Consider the following 16,521-nt stretch of genomic DNA (forward strand, 5'->3'; position numbering starts at 1 on the left):
GGGTGTGGCTCAGTGATAGAGCCCCTGCCCTAGAATCCCCCGGTGAGGGGCTGGGGTGTGGCTCAGTGGTAGAGCCCCTGCCTAGAGTCCCCCAGTGAGGGGCTGGGTTTGTAGCTCAGTAGCAGAGCCCCTACCTAGAATCCCCCAGCGAGGAACTTCACTGGCTCAGGGGTAGAGCACTCTCCTAGCATCAGCAAGTCTAGGTTCATCTCCAGCATCACATACAAACAAATCATATATCCAGAGAAAACTCACTTTAGGGCTAGGCACTGAGACACACATCTAAAATCCCAGTACTAGGGAGGCAGAGGCAGATGAATCACTAGGCATTCCAGAACAGCCAAGACTACATAGTGAGAGCCTATGTGATGGTCTGAATGACAATGGCCCCAGAGATGCATCTATTTGAATGTTTGGTCACTAGTTGGTGGAACTATTTTGGAAGGATTAGGAGGTACGTCTTTGTTGGAGGAGGCATGTTACTGGGGGTGGGCTTTAACATTTCAAAAGCCCACAGCATTCCCAGTCTCTCTTCCTCTCTGTCTTCAACTTGTGGATAAGATGTTAGTTCTCAGCTCCTGCCCCATTGCCATGCCTGCTGCTGCCATGTCCCACCATGATGGCCATGAACTCACTCTCCCATGGTAAGCAATCTCCCAGTTAAATGCTTTCTTTCATAAGCTGCCTTGGGCATGGTGTCTCTTCATAGCAATAGAAAGTAACTAAAACACTCTATCTTTTTTTTTTTTTTTTTAGACAGGGTTTGGAACCTATCCTGGAACTAACTCTTGTAGACCAGGCTGGACTCAAACTCAGAGATCTGCCTGCCTCTGCCTCCCGAGTGCTGGAATTAAAGGTGTGCGTGCCACCGCCCGTCCTTAAAACACTCTATCTACCAAAACCACAGAGAAACCCTGTCTCGAAAAACCAAAAAAAAAAAAAAAAAAAAAAAAAACACTCTATCTTAAAAAGCTAAAAGAAAACCAGATTTAACTTTCATTTTCCAACAAGGACAAAACAAAATAAAACAGAAAACCAACGAAATGAAACAAAACAAAACAAACCCAAAAACTCTAGGTCAAATAACACAGCACAGCCTGCCCCAGGGCAGGAGAGGGAGTCCTGTGTGGAAGCACAGCCGGACAGAGCCGAGAGGTACTTAGGCAGCAGGGCTGTGGTGTGTGAGGGTCATGACTGCACAGGAAGTACAGGTGGAGATTAAGGAATTCAAGGCCAGCCCAGGCTGTCTTCAAACAAACAAACAAAAAACCCCAGCAACAATAAAACCCCCAAACCAGGGCTCAGGAGACGGCTCTGTGGGCACAGCACTTGCTGCACAAGCAGTGAGGATCTGAGTGTGGCACCTGGAACCCATGCAAAGCTGTAGAGTCCATGATCCCTAAACAGGATGAGAGGGGACAGGAGAATCCCTGGCACCTTTGGGGTCAGAGAGCCTGCCATGTGAGACAGCACGAGACCCTGTCTCACACAGGTAGGTAACAGCCAACGCAACATGCTGTCCCCTGAGCTCCACAGGTGTACAGTGGCACATGCATGCGTGTACACACATAAGTACACACCACATATACACATCATATACACGTGTGTGTATGCAGAGATCAAAACAAACAAAACCATGCCAGGCATGGCGTACACACCTGGGCTTCTCGTAATTTAGAGGCAGAGCCAGAAGTCACAGGTTTGAGGACAGTCTGGTCTACATAGACATTCCAGGCCATACTGAGATATTTTCACAAAACAAACAAACAACAACCACCACCACAAAAAGACAGGGGCCGCTGAGAAACCTCTGTGGCTGCGTTGGTTAGGACTTTTGTTGTTTTTTGTCAACTTGACACACAAGTTAAGGTAACCTGAGAAAAAGGCACCTAAAATTCAGAAAATGCCTCCTTGGGACATTTCTTGATTAATGACTGAAGTGGGAGTCGGGGCCTCAGTGGGCAGGTGGTCCTGGGCGCTAAATGGAGGAATAAGCCAGTAAGCAGCGCTCCAGGGTCTACTTCGTTCTTGCCTCCAGGTCCCTGACTTCCCTTAGCGACGGACTGTTCCCTGGAAATGAGAGCTGAAATAATCCCTGTCCTCCCCACGCTGCTCTGGTCACGGAGTTTGAAACAGCAGCAGAAAGCAGACTAGGACATCCCTGGAACTCACATGGTGGCAGGAGCGAACTGACTCCTGCAAGCCGTCCTCTGAACACACGCACACACATGCATGCGAGCATGCGTGTGATGTAATAAATAAATGCGATAGAGGAGGCACGGAGGATGCAGTTCCATTTGCAGAGGGCTTCAGCCCAGCCACCACACTGGAGAGGAGGAGGAGGATCCCGGGAAGGAAGAAGTGGTAACTGATTTTCCTGATTTGGGCTTTTTAAGATTGAGAGACTCGGTAGTAGCCTTTCTGGCAATTGCACAGTGGGGTCGGTGCTGTTGCAAGTGTGCTAAAGCCTGCAAGAGTATGTATATAACCCAGGCTGATCCCGGATGTGAACTCTGGACTGTGGGGGACAATGTTGGGTCTGTCAATGGAGCTTCATCGATTGGGAACAACATACAACCCAGCATGGGGTGTTGACACTGGGGGAGGCTGTGTATATTGGGGAAGAGGTCTGGTGGCCACCCCTCAAGCCCTGTGGTCTGGAGGTGAGGCTTAAGGATCAAGAGTTCAAGGCTATCCTCCACCAAGTAGGGGATTTGAGGATTGCTTGGGCTATGTGAGCCTTTCTCTCAAACATGAGAAGGGAAAGAAAGTGAGAAGGGGATCTGCTCCAAGTGCACCACGGCTGGAGTGGAAACGCCTTAGGAAGCCGCCTGCCCGAGTAAGGCTCGTCACAGGCTTTCCACGCGGTCTGACTGTGAGCTGGAGACTGCTCAAGAATAAACTTCACGGGGCTGGAGAGATGGCTCAGAGGTTAAGAGCACTGACTGTTCCTTCAGAGGTCCTGAGTTCAATTCCCAGCAACCACATGGTGACTCACAGCCATCTATAATGAGATCTGATGCCCTCTTCTGGCCTGCTGGCATACATGGAAGGGATGTTGTATACATAATAAATAAGTCTAAAAATAAAAAATAATAAAAAAAGAATAAACTTCGCCATCTGAGTGTGGTGGTGGTGCCTGTAATGCTCCCAGAGAAACACCATCAGGGCTTCCATAGACCATTCCAGGATACACACGGTGACATGGCTCAGTGGGTAAAGGTGTTTGCCTCCAAGTTTGATGACCTGGGTTTGATTCTGAAACTCACATGGTGAAAGGGGAGACCAATTCCTGCACGTCGCCTCCTGACCTTCTCAGTGAGCCAGGGCACATCAAGTATCACACCCCCACATAAATAAATATATTTTTTTTTAAGGAAAAGAAAATAAGCATGGGCATCTGTCCAGGGGAATAGTCCTATCACCAAACATCACACGCGCTACTAATATGTGCCCCAGCACTAAGCAATTCCCCGACCAGGAGAGCTTTATGGGAGCAGTCTGCACTGCAGGGCTGCTGTGTGGCCCTGTGGACAGGGTCAGTGTGCCCAGTGTCCACGAAGGCCTCCCAGGTGAGGGTACTGGGAGGATCACTGGGGCTCAGGGGCGATAACTGGGACCTGCATGGTGCTGGGGCTTCTCAGATTTCATTAAGAAAGGGGTTCTTCCAAACCTTGTTTAAATACAAAGCTGGTGTGGTTTGAGTGAGGCCCCATATTTGATTTTTTTCTTTTTTGTTTTTTGAGACAGGGTTTCTCTGTGTAACTGCCCTGGCTGTCCTGGAACTCACTTTGTAGACCAGACTGGCTACAAACTCACAGAGATCCGCCTGCCCCTGCCTCCTGAGTGCTGGGATTAAAGGTGTGCAGCCACCATCGCCTAGGTCCCATATTTGATTTGATACTTTATTTTATTTTTGTACTAGAGATGGGGCCCAGGATCTCGTGCACTCTAGGCAAGTGCTTGGTCACTATACTGCAACACGAGCCTCTTTGTCTTTTTGTTTGAGACAGGGTCTCATGTAGTACAGGCTAGCCTCAAACTCACTACACAGCCTCAGGATGACCTGAAGCCCTCATCCTTCCTCTGCCTCCCAAGCCACTGGGATTACAGATGTGCAGTACCTCACCCAGCTGACCAGTGCTGGGATGGAGCTCAGAGCCTCACAGGGCTAACCTGGGGCTCCACTGGGCTGACTCCTAGCTCCTGTCTTAACTGGCTTTATTTTCACCCGAGTCGGGTAACACAGCATCCCAGAGAATAGAGTAGCTGCCCAGGAAGGCCCAAGCAGAGGACACTACCCAGAACAAGACTGGAGAAGCAAGCAGGAACAAAAACCCTTTCTTCTTTTATGTGCACTAGCACATAAAGTCCTAGCACTGATAAAATTGTGAATGAAGGGAGAGGCAGCTCACGGTTCTGGGGAACCAATTCTCTGCTTTTCTCTCATTCTGAACCAGGGTCCTATGAGCCCAAGCTGGTCTTGAACTTCCGATCCTGCTGCTACCTTCCGAGTGCTGAGAGGTGTGTACCACTATGCCACGTTTATGAAGTTCTAGGAATGGAACTCAGGGCTTCGAGCAGGCTAGGTCAGCACTCTACAAACTAAGCCATCCTCCAGCCCCTGTGTGGAGACCAGGGGTTGTACCGGGTGTCTTCCAGTCGCTCTGCACCTTACTTCCTGAAGCAGTCTGTCCTTCTCTGAGCCTGAAGCTTGCCATCTGAGGTAGACTAGCTAGTTAGCCAGCCCTCAGAATCCTCACTCTGGCCCAGCTCTGGGATTATAGGTTTTCACCGCCATGCCTGGCTTTTTACTGGAGATCCAAACTCATGCCTGAGTGACAAGCACATTAACCAACCGAGTCATCTCCTAGCCCTACATTCTCAGGGTGGTCCCAGGTTAATGGTTCTGTCCCCTGCACCCGACACAGGCCTCACTCACCGTGCTCGGCACATACTCTACCACTGCCACTGAGCTAAAGCCTCAGGGGTTTGTTTTTCTTATTTTGTTTCTGTTCTTTCCTCCCTCCCCCTTTATTCTTTACACAGCCCAGAGTAGCCTAGAACTTGCTGTGTAGCGGAGGACAGCCTTAAACCTCTGCTCCTCCTGCATTCCACCCTCTGAGTGCTGGGATCAATAGGCGTGCGTCATCATGCCTTGCTTACAGGGTCTGGAGATGGAACCCAGGGCTTCTGTGTGCTAGAGCCCCAGGCCCAATTTCGTTTTGTTTGGGGGAAAATGGCTCTGTAGTCCGTGCTGGCCTCAACGCCAGTCCTACGGCCTCACTGTCTCAAATGCTGGATTCACAGGCATGCACCACCTTGCCTGCTCCTGACTCCCCATTCCAAATCCCTGCCAAGCAGTTTGACACCATCGCTACAGGTCTCACCATGGTGAAGTAGGCAGCAGCCTGCTCCAGCAGCCCCACCAGACCCAGTTCCGTGAAGTTCTTCCCGGAGCAGAAGCCCTCCTCATCTGGTGACAGGATGTCATCAGAGATGGCAGATTCCTCCAGCACGTTGGATGAGACATTCTGGGGAGGGCAGGAGGTGGCATCGGACCCAGCGTCCACTCAAGTGGGCCTTCCTCTACCTCCCAGTTACCCCATCACTAACCTGGAAGGATACACAGCCCACAGGCAGGTGGCGGCTGTCCTCGAGGAGGGCAAGGTATTCGGCCACCAGGGCAGCAGCATGTACCATGCACTGGGCAGCCTCTGCATGGTTGCCCAGCTCTGCATGTTTGCCAGCCATGTTCTGCAGCCATGTCAGCCGCAGGTCTGGAGAGCCTTGGTACCCCCGGGCAATCCTAGGGTCCACGTCAGCAGGGGAGTGAGCTCCTGTCCCTGCTTGTCCAGCCCGACCCCACCTGCATTCTTACCTGTCTGTCCCTCTAACCATCCCCTATTGCTCAGTCATGGCTCCGCCCCACGCACCCTGCCCCTCTCTTCTCCATACTTTTACTTATCCTCACAGCCCTGTCTAACTCACTTTTCTTTTTTTCCTTTTCTACTTTTTGAGGCAGGGTCTCATATAGCCCAGGATGGCCTGGAACTTGCTATGTAGCTGAGGTTGACTTCGAACTTCTGATCCTCCTGCCTCTTGAGTGCAGGGATCATAGGTGTGTGCCAGGCTGGCCACTTGCACTGGCTAGTTTTTCTTTTTTCTCTTAAGTAATTTATTTTATGTGCATTGGTGTTTTGCCTACATGTGTGTTTGTGTGAGGGTGTTGGATCCTGGAGCTATAGACAGTCATAAGCTGCCATGTGAGTGTTGGGAACTGAACCCAGGTCCTCTGGGCTCTCAACTGCTGAGCCATCTCTCCACCTGCCTGCACAAGCTAGAGACATCTGGGAAGAACATTAATGGAGAGGACGTCTCCATCAGATTGGCATGTAGGCAAATCTGTGGAGTGTTGTCCTAATTAATGATTGATGGCCCAGCCCACTCTGGGTGGTGACACCCTTGGGCAGGTGGTCCTGGGTTCTATAAGAAAGCTTTCTGTGCAAGTCATGGGGAACACGCCAGTGAGCAGTGTTCTTCCATGGCCTCTGTTTGGTTCCTGCCCCAACTTCCCTCAATGGCAGACTGTGATTGGGACATTTAAGCCAAATAAACCCTTTTCTCCCCAGATTTTTGGCTGTGGTGTTTATCACAGTAACAGACAGCAAACTAGAGCACCCCAAACCGGCTGTGTAGCCAAAAATGACCTTAAGGCTCTCATCCGCCTGCTTCCCCTGCCTGCGTGCTAGAGAGGCCAGTGTAAGTGGTGCTGCAGACAGAAGCCGGGCCTCACGTGGGCTAGGCCGACCACCATGAGCCCTGTTCATGGCCACTGTCTGAACAGGTTTCTTCCTCTTGTCTGCCTGGCTTTCCTCACCTGAGTCTCCAGTGTCCCACAGCTGCAGTGTGGAGCTCTCTCACAGGCCCCAGCTATGGGGCCAACTGACTACAGAATGAAATCCCCAAAACCAATAGTTAAATGAACAGTTCTTTTCCCTCTTTTGTGCATTCATTTTATTTCTCTGTGTGTGTAATATATGTGTGGGCTAACAGAGTGCACATCAGGAGGTCTGATGACAACCTGAGGGACCCTCTCCTCTACCATGTGGGCCCTGGGGTGGAACTCAGGTCATCAGCCTTGGTGGTAGGCATATTTACCATCGGAGCCTTTTCTCTTTATGAGCGGATTGTCTTGGGTGTGTGGTCTGGCACTGGAGAACTACAAACGCGTACCCGTATCTGTTCCCATTCTGTCCCATCTTGTGCTTTGACCTGTGCCCTTCAGCTGCCTGCTCGCCTGGCTCCCCGCTCCGGGCCTGACTCTTGCCCCTCCCTCACCTGTACATGAGGTCCATGAGCATCTCGGGGTCCTCCTGGTGTTCCTTCATCTTCACTGTGTCTGTCAGGATCATGTGCAGGTTGAACATGAGGTCCTGAACCTGGAGCAAGCAAATGTCCAGGGGTCATAAGGGCAACGGGGTCAGGATTAAGATGGGAGAGCAGGGCTGGGAGATGGCTCAGTGGGTAACACTGCCAGGCAAGCACAACGACCTGAGTCTGATCCCCAGCACCCACGTGAAAAGCAGGAGCAGGGCGGGGTGGGTAGGACATGGACGTGGGACGATGAAGATGACGAGGACAATGAGAACAGGACAACGCCACGGCATCTCTGACCCTGCTGTCTAGCTGAGTCAGTGAGACATCGTTCCTAAAAATAAGGTGCTTTAACTCCAGCACTTGGGAGGCAGAGAAGGCCCATCTGTGTGAATTTGAGGCTAGCCTGCTTTACATAGCAAGGTCCAGGACAGCCAGAGGTGCACAGTGGAACCCTCTGAAAGAAAAGTCCCTACAGAGAAATAAGGTGGAGAGAGACTGAAGAAGTCATCCTCCTGTGACCTCTGGCCTCCACACGCACGTGTGCACAGGTACACAGACATGCACATTCACCACACACTCAGTGGGGGTGGCAGCAGGGCACACTGGATGTGCACACAAGTATGCACACACACCTTGTATTCCCAGCACTGGGAGGCAGAGCTGGGACCAGGCCGCAAGTCAGAAGTCATCCTGGTATATAATGTGCTCCAGGTTAGCCTAGGCTAAGGCTGAGATGTCCAAAAGGAGACAGAAAAGTTGGAGTGGAGGAGCAGATCAGTTATCTCAGAACACGGGAGGTAGGGGCAGGGGGCCAGGGGTTCAAGGCCATCCTCAGAGACATAGTGAGACTAGGGGAGGGAAGGAGGAAAAGAGAGAGGGGAAGGGAAAAAACTTATCTCAAAAAATAAAGTAAGCCGGACGATGGTGGTGCACGCCTTTAATCCCAGCACTCGGGAGGCAGAGGCAGGTGGATCTCTGTGAGTTCGAGACCAGCCTGGTCTACAAGAGCTAGTTCCAGGACAGGCTCCAAAGCCACAGAGAAACCCTGTCTCGAAAAACCAAAAAAAAAAAAAAAAAAAAAAAAAGTAAAACAAAAGGTTTGTCTTGGTGGATCATACATATAATCCTAGCACTCAGACAGCAGAGGCAGGAGGATTGTTGTGAGTCTAAGGCCAACCTGGGATATAGAGTGAGACCCTGCTTCACAATACCAAAGTTCAAATATCAAAAATAAACAAATAAACCAAAAGACACGGGGCAAACAGACACACTGTCCACAGTGGGAGGAGGGGCAGCACAGGCTTTACCTGCTCAGCGAAGGTGCTGTCCCGCAGCCCTATGTCCTCCTCCGCATAGGTCAGGATGGTCTTGAGGGACCTTCTCAAGTGCTCTTCACTGAAGTTCTGAGTTGTCCCCACAAGGGATGACAGGGACATGGTCACCAGCATCTTCACACGGGCGAAGTTCTGATTGGACAGGGAAGCGGTGTTGCCCTGAGAGCCTCAGGTGTCCCCGACTCCCTCACACCAGGGTCCCTTAAACTTTCTGACCTGTCAGTTGCCATATGTAGTTACTGCCCCCCACCTACCTTCCACCCAGGCTTCCAAGTCTGACCCCTCTTTCTGGCCTATGACACTGGATGATACTTGCTGACGGCCCCTGTGCTGTGCTGTGCCACCCCAGCTGGAGCCCAGAAAACGGCCCCATACATGGCCGATCTCGCCCTGTGCTGTGCCACCCCAGCTGGAGCCCGGAAACTGCCCCATACATGGCCGATCTCAAAGTTCTGGCGCATGAGCAGGTAGAGCGAGGCACTGGCGTGGATGCGGATGGTGCTGATGCGGCTGCCACAGTGTCGCAGAAGCCTCAGGCAGAGGTCGGCACAAAGCTCGGTGTCTTCCTCGAAAAGCAGCTCCGGGAACTGCCCCCAGGTCCCAGAAAGAGGTTGTTCAGTCCATTTTTGGTACTTCCCTCCCCACCTCCAATACAGGGTCTCTCTGGGCAGCTCTGCTATCCTGGAACTCACTCTGTAGACCAGGCTGACCTCAAACTCAGAGATCCGCCTGCCTCTACTTTAGGAGTTAAGGCATGCGCCATCACCAACTGGCTGTTTTTATTTTTTGAGACAGGCTCTTTTACGTAACTTAGGTTGACTTTGTGCTCCCTGTAGAGCCAAGAATGCCCTTCAATGCCTGCTTTCTTGCATCTACCTCTCAAAGCTGGGATGACAGGTACATATAACTCCACCCAGCCTATTTATATTTCTGGAAGACTTTCTCTTTTTGGTTGTTCTTATTTTGCAACATTGTCTTAGGCAGTCCAGGCTGGCCTTGAACTTGCTATGTAGCCAAAGATGACCTGGGATGACAGAAGACAGCTACTATGCCAGGCTTGCTCCTCAGTTCAGAAATGTGGCAGTGTTGTCTGTGCCATGGAACTGCCTGGCACACAGTAGGTGCTCAGTACATGAACTGTTATTATCCTGTGAATTGTGGCTGCTGCTTGGGAGTCTGCTCACCTTGGAAACCAGTGCTCGCTGGGTGGCTAGGCCGTGCTGCAGGAAGAGGGCACTCTGGGCACTCCCCAGACTGTACAGAACGACTTTCAGCACGGCACTCAGGATGCTCTCACGGGCCTCCGACAGCATCACCGTCTTCACGGAAGGTGTCAGAAATCCACGGGTTAAGAGACAAGGGTGCTTATGGGGTCTGGGAAGCTGAGGGATTATGGGGCCACCATGCGGATGAGAGGTCAGGACAGACACTGGATCAAATCATACCTGCACAATGATTTCCAGCATGTCCAGAACCACTAGGCTGGCCTCTGTGGCCAGATTTCCATCCACCAGGGCTTCATGTTCCATTTCATCCTTGGTCCTGGAGAGCAGGGGGGGACCATGTGAAGCCACTTGGAGTCAGACCCAGTGACATGACAGAGCCCTCTCCCACCCTTGGCTGTCCTTGGAGGGAGCAGCTCTCTAGATATTGATCTAAAGCTCATGTGATGGTCTGAGTGTGTTCCTAAAGCTTCTTGTGTTGGAAGGTTGGTCCTCAGCTTGAAGAAGCTAAGAGATAGAGAGCAGGGGTGTGGCATGACTCAGTGGTAGAGCCCCTGCCTAGAATCCCCCAGTGAGGGGCTGGGATGTGGCTCAGTGGTAGAGTACTTGTCCAACATTGGTGAGATCTAGGGTTTGATTCCCTAGACCCATAGGGACTAGTTAGATAGTTTTTTGGTTATTAGGAATGTGCCCTAAGAAGCGATTAAGCTAGGTCTCAAGGGACAACTTTTTATTTTATTTATTTATTTATTTAGAGATAGGGTCTTGCTGTGTAGCACTGTATGGCTTGGAAGTATTTGCCCTGGGCTCCGAGGCTTGCACCAGCACAGCCTATGAGAAACTTTTAGACTGTAAATGGCTGCCTCAGGCAGCTTATCACAGTCATGAGAATACCCATCTTACTTGTCCACACGGTCTGAGGTCTGTCTCCAGTGTGTAACACTCTTACGCCAGCGAACATTCTCTTGGTTTCCAGATGAACTTCTCTCTACCATGTAAAATTGTATGTTCATAGGTATGTGGAGAGAGAAAGACATACACAGACATAGGGAAACATTCACACACAGGAAGACGTCTATGTAGGGTTAAGCAGAGAGACACTGCTCATCAGACACCACTAGTAGACACAAACAGGCTGTGGGGACAGATGAGAACCACATACATCCGTGTAGAGAGCAGTGACACGTGATTCCCCCCCCCCCCCAAGGACTCATGTATGGCCGAGGCCTAGCCTTGAACTCCTCGTTTACCGAGGGCTGGGATTGCAGGTGTGCACCACACACCAGCTCCTCCTGTCACCTCACCCCTGCTCCGGCGCACCATCTCCTGTCGCGCCCCGATGGTGCCCAGGATGGCCTCCTCCAGCCGGGCTTTCATGTCCAGGGACTTCTTGAACGTGAGGCTGTTAATGCGCTCAAATGCCCTTTTCCCCTGGTAAAGCAGAGAACCGGGGCTTCAGGTGATGTGTGTTCCTTCTGCTCAGGGCCCTTTGCCAGAAGACAATACAGCCTTCTCTCCAAAATCTCACCACCTCCAAATTCTCTTCATCCCATCTCCCCTCTGCTTCCCCTTTCCCCCTTTACTTCCCCTCCCCCACTCTTCTCCCCCTCCCCGACTCTTCTCCCCCTCCCCCACTCTTCTCCCCCTTCCCCACTCTCCTCTTCCCGACCACACTTCTCCCAGCACCTGCCAACCACGCTATCAGACTCCCTTGCAGCTTTCCACCTTCTCTCCTTTCTTCATTCTATAAATTTCTCATTTTTAAGGCAGAGCTTCCCGTACTCCAAGCTGGTCTTGAACTCACTATGTAGCCGAGAATGATCTTGGCCTTCTGAACAGCCAAGCATGGGATGGCAGGCTTGTGTGCCCTTCCCTCCTCCACCCTCCTCACTCTCTTTTATCCTGGGAACAGATGGACTTTACGCGTGCCTGTCAAACACTCTATGACTGCCCTCATCCCCAGTGCAACACTATTCACGAGGTCATGTGCCATCCCACTCCAGAGCTGAGGACGGACACAGCCCACCTTCCACCCTCAGCTCACAGAAGCCCTGTACACACAGTCTGCCCCTGGCTACCCAGCTCCCGCTACAGAGAGCTCTGGGCGTGTGCTTATCCCCACCTCAGCCTCACCCACAGCCTCACACCTTGTACTCAAAGGCAGCCAGACAGAGGTAGAGGAGGTCCAGGAGGCGGCCCAGCTGGGGCAGGGCCAGGTCGGCAGCCCAGCGCTGCAGAAGGGCCGGCTCGGCATTTTTCAGGACCCACAGCACACACACCAACAAGGTCCGGCTGGACTCGGCAGAGAGGGGACAGCCTGAGCGAGCTGCCTGGGTGCAGAGAGGGAAGAGAATCAATGTTAGTTTCCTTATACAAGGTGAGCTGTGGCCAACTGTACCTCATGACATGACATCCTTTTTGTTTTGTTTGAGACACAGACAGGTGTCAAACCCACAACATGGTCTGAAGAAGATTTTAAACTTGTGATCCTCCTGCCTCTATCACCGCCGTGTTTAGATCACAGGTACGCACCACTCCGTGCAGGAATGTGGTACCGGGGCTGCATAGATGCTAGGGCAAGCACTCTACCACGTGAGCCACATACCCAGCCGTCTCTGGGGATGAGCCTCAGACTTACTGCTGAAGGTCCCTGGGAAATGCTGGCACGAGAGCCAGGAGCCAGAGGTCCCCCAGCGATGGCCATGGCCACAGATGGGTTGATGGTGCCTCCGATGTCCCCTTCACCTTCTGTGTCTGAGTCCAACATGGAAGCCAGTCTTGATCGCTGCCCTGAGCCCTCTAGGGGCAGAATAGAAGATGAGAAGGATGAGGCACTGGGAAGCTCCTTGCTTTAGCCAGGAGCAGTGGCCCATGCTTTGAATCCCAGTACTCAAGAGGGAGAGGCAGGGAGTTTGAGGCCAGTCTCGTCTGCAGAGAGAGTTCCAGGACAGACAGGGCTACACAGAAAAATCCTGTCTAGAACACCACCCCCAAAAGGAATAATTGTTGCTCTCATTTCCAAATTTCCAGTATTCTTTGACATCAGCCACCTCAGACCAGGTCAGGTCAATAGTTGCTTATTGCTCAAATGTAATCTTTATACTTAAAGTATGGCTACTCTGGCCACAGCTCCATAGTTAACACTTAGAACATAACTTGAGGATTGGGCCATGGGTCGGTCAGTGAGGGGCTGGGAGTGTGTCTCGGCCTTCTGAATACTGGGTTACATGGTGTGTACCATGACACCTGGCTGCCACGGACAAAAGGTAGACTGAACCCAAGTGAAATTCTGGCCTCAGCCAGCTTGGTGCAGGTCCAGACTGAGGAGGTCAGAGCTACCTATCTGCCTAGACCCTAAAAGGAACACCTTCCCTGGAGAAGCCAACACTGCTCCAAACCGTGGCTCGCATATTCACTGTCCAGAGAGAACACAAAATTGTAAGTGACCAAGACATCTGAAGTAGACACAGAAAAGAGTAAATGTCCCTTAGCAAGCAACGATTTTGCAAATAAAAGTCAGAGAAGGACAAAATGGTTTCAAAGATGAAGAATTTCGAAATAATGCCAGAGGGTCAGTGAGATGGCTCAGTGCAGAGATGGCTGCTGCTATGCCTGATGACCTATGACCCACGTTCCGGTCTCCAGGGAGAACCGACTCCCACATGTTGTCCTGACTTCCACATGTTCATGTGTATGTCTGTACACACACAGAAAACAAACAAATAATGTTTTAATTAAAAATAGGGAGCTACTGGACATGGTGGTGCACACCTTTAACCCCAGCACTCAGGAGGCAGAGGCAGGCGGACCTCTGAGTCTACATAGCAAGTTCCAGGACAGCCTGGATTATATAGAGAGATTCTGTCTCAAAAAAAAAAAAAGTAAATAAATAAATAAAAGAGCACTGGCTGCTCTTCCAAAGGACTCAGGTTCAATTCCCAGCTCCCATGTGGTGATTTACAACTGTATATAACTCCAGTTCCAGGGTTGTGACAGCCTCTGGCCTCTGTGGGCAGCAGGTACACACATGGTACACACACACATACACACAGACAAAATATTCACACACATGAAACAATACAAAAATGATAAAACAATGAGAAACCCTGTCTCGAAAAACAAAAAAAAAATGATAAAACAAATAAAATTGGAATGTATGAAAAAATTAAATCAAATTGGACATTTTACAAGTTAAAAGATATAGTGTCTGAAATTAAGAATTTGGGCTGGGAGATGGTTCAGTGGCTGAGTATTTATCATGCACACATGAGGACTGGAGTTCAAAGTGCCCAGCACTCATGTAAATGTCAGATGCAACATGCTTGCAATTCCAGCCTGAGAAGGTGCAGACCTGGATGGTGAGATCAGCCAGCAAGCTCCAAGTCTGACTGAAGAAGCAAGCCCTGACTCAGCAGATACAGTGGAAGACTGATCAAGGCTGACTCCTGACATTAAACTCGGGCCTTCACATGCATGTACACACACACACACCCTAGAACTAAACAGATGGGCTTGAAGACAGTGAACTCAAAGACAGATGAGAAAACAGTAGACATGTCATAGAAAGAAACACTCTAATATCCCATGATCAAGTTGGCCCCATAAAACCCATCTTCCCCAGCCCTCTGACCAGCGAAGCCATGCAGTCGTGGCAGTGTGTCTCTCGCAAGGGAGAGCAGGGGCAGATACAGCTCGGCCACCTTGGCCTTCACGGTGGGCTCTGTGTAGCGGGAGTCAACATCGTGGCTGCACAGCAGGCTGTGTACAGCGCTAATGGCCTTCTTGTGTAGAAGGGATGCCCTGTGGAGTGACAGGGTACTCAGCATGGTGCAGACATGGCTCCTGGCCCATGTCACACTCCTCCGGCCACACTCAGGCCCCATGCTCACCCCTCAGCTTCAGGGTCCAGGGCCAGGGCCAGCTCCGTCAGCAGGAGTCCAGAGAGAAAGTGCTGCTGCCTGAAAGGCCCACTTAGCTCGAACATGCTGGTCACTTTAGGGTCAGGGGCCTGGCTGGAGAAGGTGGAGCTCTGTAGATGGTAGAGTGGATGAGGTAAAAGGTCACAACCGTGGCCACCATGACAGTAACAGAAGTTAGCATCAAGAGCTGGAGATGAGTGGTTGGGATGGTAGAGACAAACCCACAGATCCTAAATCCGGATATTTCCCACTTTCCCCTCCTAAAAGTACTTCAGGAGGGGCCAGGAAGAGGGCTCAACCAGGGAGGGCACTTTCCACCAAAGCTAACAACCTGAGTTTGATCCCCAAGGCACACATGGTGGACAGAGAGAACCGACTCCCGGAAGTTGTTTTCTGAGCACCACGGTATTATCACAGCACACAAGTGCTCCCCACAAAGTAAATACAATTTTAAATTAAGTATCTCCCAAGAAAATGTCATCATGATATTATTTGCTCACTGTTGTAAGATGACAGTGCAACAGTACTGTCCGTGGGCACAGGGTTAAAGGTCAGAGGAACCAAGAGATGGCTCAGCAGTTGAGAGCACTGGCTGCTCTTCCAGAGGACCTGGGTTCATTTCCCAGCCTCCACATAGTGGCTCACAACCATCTGCAATGCCAGTTCCGGGGGACCAAGCGCCCTCTTCTAGCCTGCACTGATACCAGGCATGCACGTGGTGCACAGTCATACACATAAAATAAAACAAATAAATCCTTAAAGGTCAGAGGTGCAAGGTCAGAAATAACCCATCTGTGAGGGGGGAGGGCATGGAGTCAAAACTCAAAAGGCTGAGGAACAGCAGACTGAATGCAAGCCCAAGGACTGGGTTTGTGGGTCAGAAGGAGTCAGTTTTGCTAGGAAATCTCTGAGAAGTCAGGGTGAAGACTCAGAGGTGACGAGTCAAAGGTCAAAGGTGTGCCAGGGCAGTGTACCACAAGGAAGGGAACAGACATGCAGAAGACAGGTTGAATGTGTGCCACTTAAGGTGGAAGCGGGGAGGAGGAGGCCCACCTACCTGGGAAGTAGTGGAGGACACCGAGGGGGAGGGGGAGGCTGGGGGCGACAGGGGGCTGCAGGGGAGGTTAAGGGTCACATAGTGCTCATGGCTACACAGGATGCGAGTGAAGTCCATTCGAAGGGTCAGCAGTGCAGTTGGATTGGGGGCAGACTGCAGCCGAGTGGCCACCTGCAAAAAAGGGGATGCAGGGGTGAGATCACCATTTTCCTGCTTTTGGACTCCATGGGTCCCAAGATGCCATCTTCTGCCTCCAAATCCCCCACCATGGGTCCCATGATGCCATCTCCCACCCTCCATGTCTTCCATCATGCACACCTACCTGCTTGTAGTGAGCTCGTACCAGGCTGAAGATGTAACCTCGATCCGCTATGGACAGGAGGTCACTGAGGAAGAAGGCCAGGCTGGCGTTGAGGCGTTCAGCCAGCTCCATGTCCTGGGGACACAGGACCTTTCAGTCCATATTGACAGTGTCCAGCCTTGCTCACCTATGCATGACTTCCTCAACTCTCGGGTCTTCATCCCCGACTTCCTCCCCTCCCCTCTATGACCTACTCACAACACTCACTGAACTTTATTTTATTATCTGAGACAGGGTCTCGTGATGC

The 16,521-nt window shown here is 51.2% G+C and overlaps 1 protein-coding gene across 3 annotated transcripts in view; it reads right to left on the reverse strand.

Moving 5' to 3' along the window:
- The window catches only part of Dock6 (dedicator of cytokinesis 6), a 58,189-nt gene that overhangs the window by 7,942 nt on the left and 33,726 nt on the right, over positions 1 to 16,521 (reverse strand). For all 3 annotated transcript variants that reach the window (XM_026779200.1, XM_005346922.2, XM_005346921.3), the window contains 15 exons: positions 16,236 to 16,349; positions 15,914 to 16,084; positions 14,827 to 14,966; positions 14,568 to 14,737; positions 12,576 to 12,736; positions 12,085 to 12,267; positions 11,242 to 11,368; positions 10,841 to 10,925; positions 10,160 to 10,256; positions 9,899 to 10,033; positions 9,149 to 9,301; positions 8,688 to 8,846; positions 7,342 to 7,442; positions 5,617 to 5,809; positions 5,391 to 5,534 (listed from right to left, as the gene is read on the reverse strand). In XM_026779200.1, coding sequence (XP_026635001.1) covers positions 5,391 to 5,534; positions 5,617 to 5,809; positions 7,342 to 7,442; positions 8,688 to 8,846; positions 9,149 to 9,301; positions 9,899 to 10,033; positions 10,160 to 10,256; positions 10,841 to 10,925; positions 11,242 to 11,368; positions 12,085 to 12,267; positions 12,576 to 12,736; positions 14,568 to 14,737; positions 14,827 to 14,966; positions 15,914 to 16,084; positions 16,236 to 16,349 — 2,133 coding nt within the window. The remainder of the gene's footprint in view (positions 1 to 5,390; positions 5,535 to 5,616; positions 5,810 to 7,341; positions 7,443 to 8,687; positions 8,847 to 9,148; positions 9,302 to 9,898; positions 10,034 to 10,159; positions 10,257 to 10,840; positions 10,926 to 11,241; positions 11,369 to 12,084; positions 12,268 to 12,575; positions 12,737 to 14,567; positions 14,738 to 14,826; positions 14,967 to 15,913; positions 16,085 to 16,235; positions 16,350 to 16,521) is intronic.

The sequence above is a fragment of the Microtus ochrogaster genome, chromosome 5, assembly GCF_000317375.1.
Source record: "Microtus ochrogaster isolate Prairie Vole_2 chromosome 5, MicOch1.0, whole genome shotgun sequence".
Taxonomy (NCBI): domain Eukaryota; kingdom Metazoa; phylum Chordata; class Mammalia; order Rodentia; family Cricetidae; genus Microtus; species Microtus ochrogaster.